This window comes from Triticum dicoccoides, chromosome 5B, assembly GCF_002162155.2.
Source record: "Triticum dicoccoides isolate Atlit2015 ecotype Zavitan chromosome 5B, WEW_v2.0, whole genome shotgun sequence".
In the NCBI taxonomy this organism is placed as follows: domain Eukaryota; kingdom Viridiplantae; phylum Streptophyta; class Magnoliopsida; order Poales; family Poaceae; genus Triticum; species Triticum dicoccoides.
The window spans coordinates 687,419,756-687,422,176 of record NC_041389.1 but is presented as its reverse complement, the minus strand read 5'-3'; the positions used below and the strand labels follow the sequence as shown (position 1 = coordinate 687,422,176).

General features: G+C 58.0%; 1 protein-coding gene across 1 annotated transcript; it reads right to left on the bottom strand.

Annotated features, from left to right (window-relative positions):
* Window positions 1-1,137: 1,137 nt before the first annotated feature.
* LOC119312638 (GATA transcription factor 15-like) lies at window positions 1,138-2,415 on the bottom strand. The gene is made up of 3 exons (XM_037588379.1): window positions 2,216-2,415; window positions 1,997-2,113; window positions 1,138-1,879 (listed from the first exon to the last, which is right to left on the bottom strand). Exons 1-3 carry the CDS (start codon window positions 2,234-2,236, stop codon window positions 1,523-1,525), a joined length of 495 nt encoding a protein of 164 aa, XP_037444276.1. The 5' UTR covers window positions 2,237-2,415; the 3' UTR covers window positions 1,138-1,522.
* Window positions 2,416-2,421: the final 6 nt, after the last annotated feature.

Sequence of the window (2,421 nt, the reverse complement as noted above, 5' to 3'; positions counted from 1 at the left end):
ATCCATCCATCATCATCCATCCCCGGTTCCCCACTCCCCCAGCTCCCGGCCCAATTCCAAAACTGGTACACCTCCCCGGAGTAGTCATGACACTACTAATACGCAAAGTACGACGCGAGCACAACGCAAACAAAACGGAACAAACCACCAACCAGGATCACAAGATGCCCACAGCCAGCAGCATTATTATCCATGAATCATGATCCATCGTAGCATCAGCCTCTGCTCCGGCGCGGACAAGATAAGGGATGTACGATGGATCGAATGACTTGTCACCATCCATCCAAGCAAAGCAAAGCCACGATATTTTCTTTTTCCGGACGAGAGCACGACGCAAACAAAACGGAACAGAGCACCAACCAGGATCACAAGATGCCCACAGCACAGAAGCCAGGCCCGTCACATTATTATCCATCCATGATCCATCGTAGCACCAACTTCTGCTCCGGCGCGGGCAAGATGAGGGATGCACGCAGGGGAGCCATCACGGGATTCCCGTGGGCACCCTCCCGAACAAGCAAATTCCATGCCGCCTTTCACCGCCACCCCGCGGCCCGCTAGGTCACAGATCGGGATACTAGATAGGATAGGGTTGGATTCCTCCGCCCCACTCCACTCCTACCAGTGTCAGTGAGTGAGCGGGCGAGTGAGCTGGTGACAGGCATCAGCAGTGCAGTGGAGTGGAGCAGCAGAGGGTGAAAGAACGACCGGGTGCTGACTTTTCCCTTTCGAGAAACCAACCACCATGGACGGCGACCTCACTGCTTGCCTTTCCACCCGGATAATACTATCACCGGAACGGAATGGAATCCCGCCGCCATGCCACGCCGCAGCAGCGCCAACGGATCCCAACCAGCACCAGGTAGAAACACCACTCGTGCGCCATCACATCAGATCAAACATCCATCCATCCATCAAAGGCAACCAGATCGATCACCTGGGATGAATTTCAGCTGGGATTCCTCCCACGGGGAAGAGAAAAAGAAAAGGCGGGTTCTTGCACAGATCTGGAGCTGGTATGAAGCCCGCTTTCAGCTGACAAAGGGGGAAAATTGCACAGATCTGGAGCCACAAAGATTCATCACATCAGCTCAACACTGGCAGATCAGCTGAAAAGGGGGCAAGATTGCACAGATCTGGAGCCACAAAGATGGTTCATCATTCATAAAGCTCTCTCTCGATTCTTACACTGCAATGTTACACACTACTACTCCTACTGATACTACTGGTACTAGGATACCACTACTACTTGGGTAACATCACAGCTGCTACTAGGCAAGAAGAAAGAACAGCAGCTGCTACAGCTGCATCATCGTTCATTCATTCATTATTGAAGAACTAATCAGCCGGAAAAACTACCAGGAAAGAACAAGGGGGGCAGAGACGCCACATCTCTGCCTGGATGCATGCTTGCTAGACAAGCAGCAAGCGAGCAAATCACTCACACTCTGGATCTCCTCTCATCTCTCTTCTCTTCTCTCCGCTTGCTGCTGCTAGCTAGGTAGGGCTGGGTCGGCCTGGATCAGCCGTAGATGACGCCGGAGGAGAGGGCCATCAGGAGGATGGCCGCCTTCTCCTCCTCGCCCAGCCGCGGCCTGCGCCGCATCCGCCGCCGCTGCTTCAGCACCACCTCCTTGCCGAACCCCACCACGCGGAGCTCCACCTCGCGCCCCCTCTTGGTCGTCGTCGTCTTCTTCTTGGGCTGCTGCGGCTGCTGCTGCTCCGGATCCGCGCTCTCGCCGCCGGCCTCCGAGCACGCCGCCGCCGCCGCCGCGGGCGCGGCGGCCGCCGCCGGCTGCCTCTTCTTGGGGGGGTCCTCGAGGCCCATCGCCTCCCTCCGCTTCTTCCTGTACCGGATCCCGCACGCGTTGCACAGCGACTGGATCGAGGCAAGAGAGAAAAACAGATCAGCCGCCGTAGATCAGCTCGAAGAATCACAGATCGGGAAAGAACAGAGGGGTTATACAACAGATCGGGAGGGATCTGCGGCACTCACCATGGGTCCGGAGGGTCCGCCGCGCCAGAGCGGCGTCTTGGTGGTGTTGCAGGCGGTGCAGGCCTTGGGCTGGCTGCCGGCGGCCGGGCGCTCGCCGGGATCCAGCGATCCGCTCCCCTGCGAACAGATCGAGGCAAAACACGTCAGATCAACACCAAATCCATGCTTCACGTCTACAGATCGGGCGCCAAGAACACGCTCCGGATCGGATCAGCTCACCTTCTCGACCGAGGAGCTCATGTCCGGCGCCAGGATCGGTAGATCTGCGACAGGCACCCCTTCCGAGCTCCGGCGATCCGCGGCTCCGGCCACCGCACCCGCTCCTCGTCGCGGATCGGGGGTTCGGGGGTTTAGGGGTTTGGTGCCCGATCCGCTCGGCCGCCACAGATCTCTGCTACGGTGAGGATCCTACGGGATACTACGGC

Excerpts from the sequence above, each read along its gene's own strand:
- LOC119312638 (XM_037588379.1), bottom strand. The coding sequence starts at position 2,236 with ATGAGCTCCTCGGTCGAGAAG. Across the intron at positions 2,114-2,215 it reads TGAGCTCCTCGGTCGAGAAG|GGGAGCGGATCGCTGGATCC; the intron begins GTGAGCTGATCC and ends ATCTGTTCGCAG. Across the intron at positions 1,880-1,996 it reads GCGGACCCTCCGGACCCATG|TCGCTGTGCAACGCGTGCGG; the intron begins GTGAGTGCCGCA and ends GCCTCGATCCAG.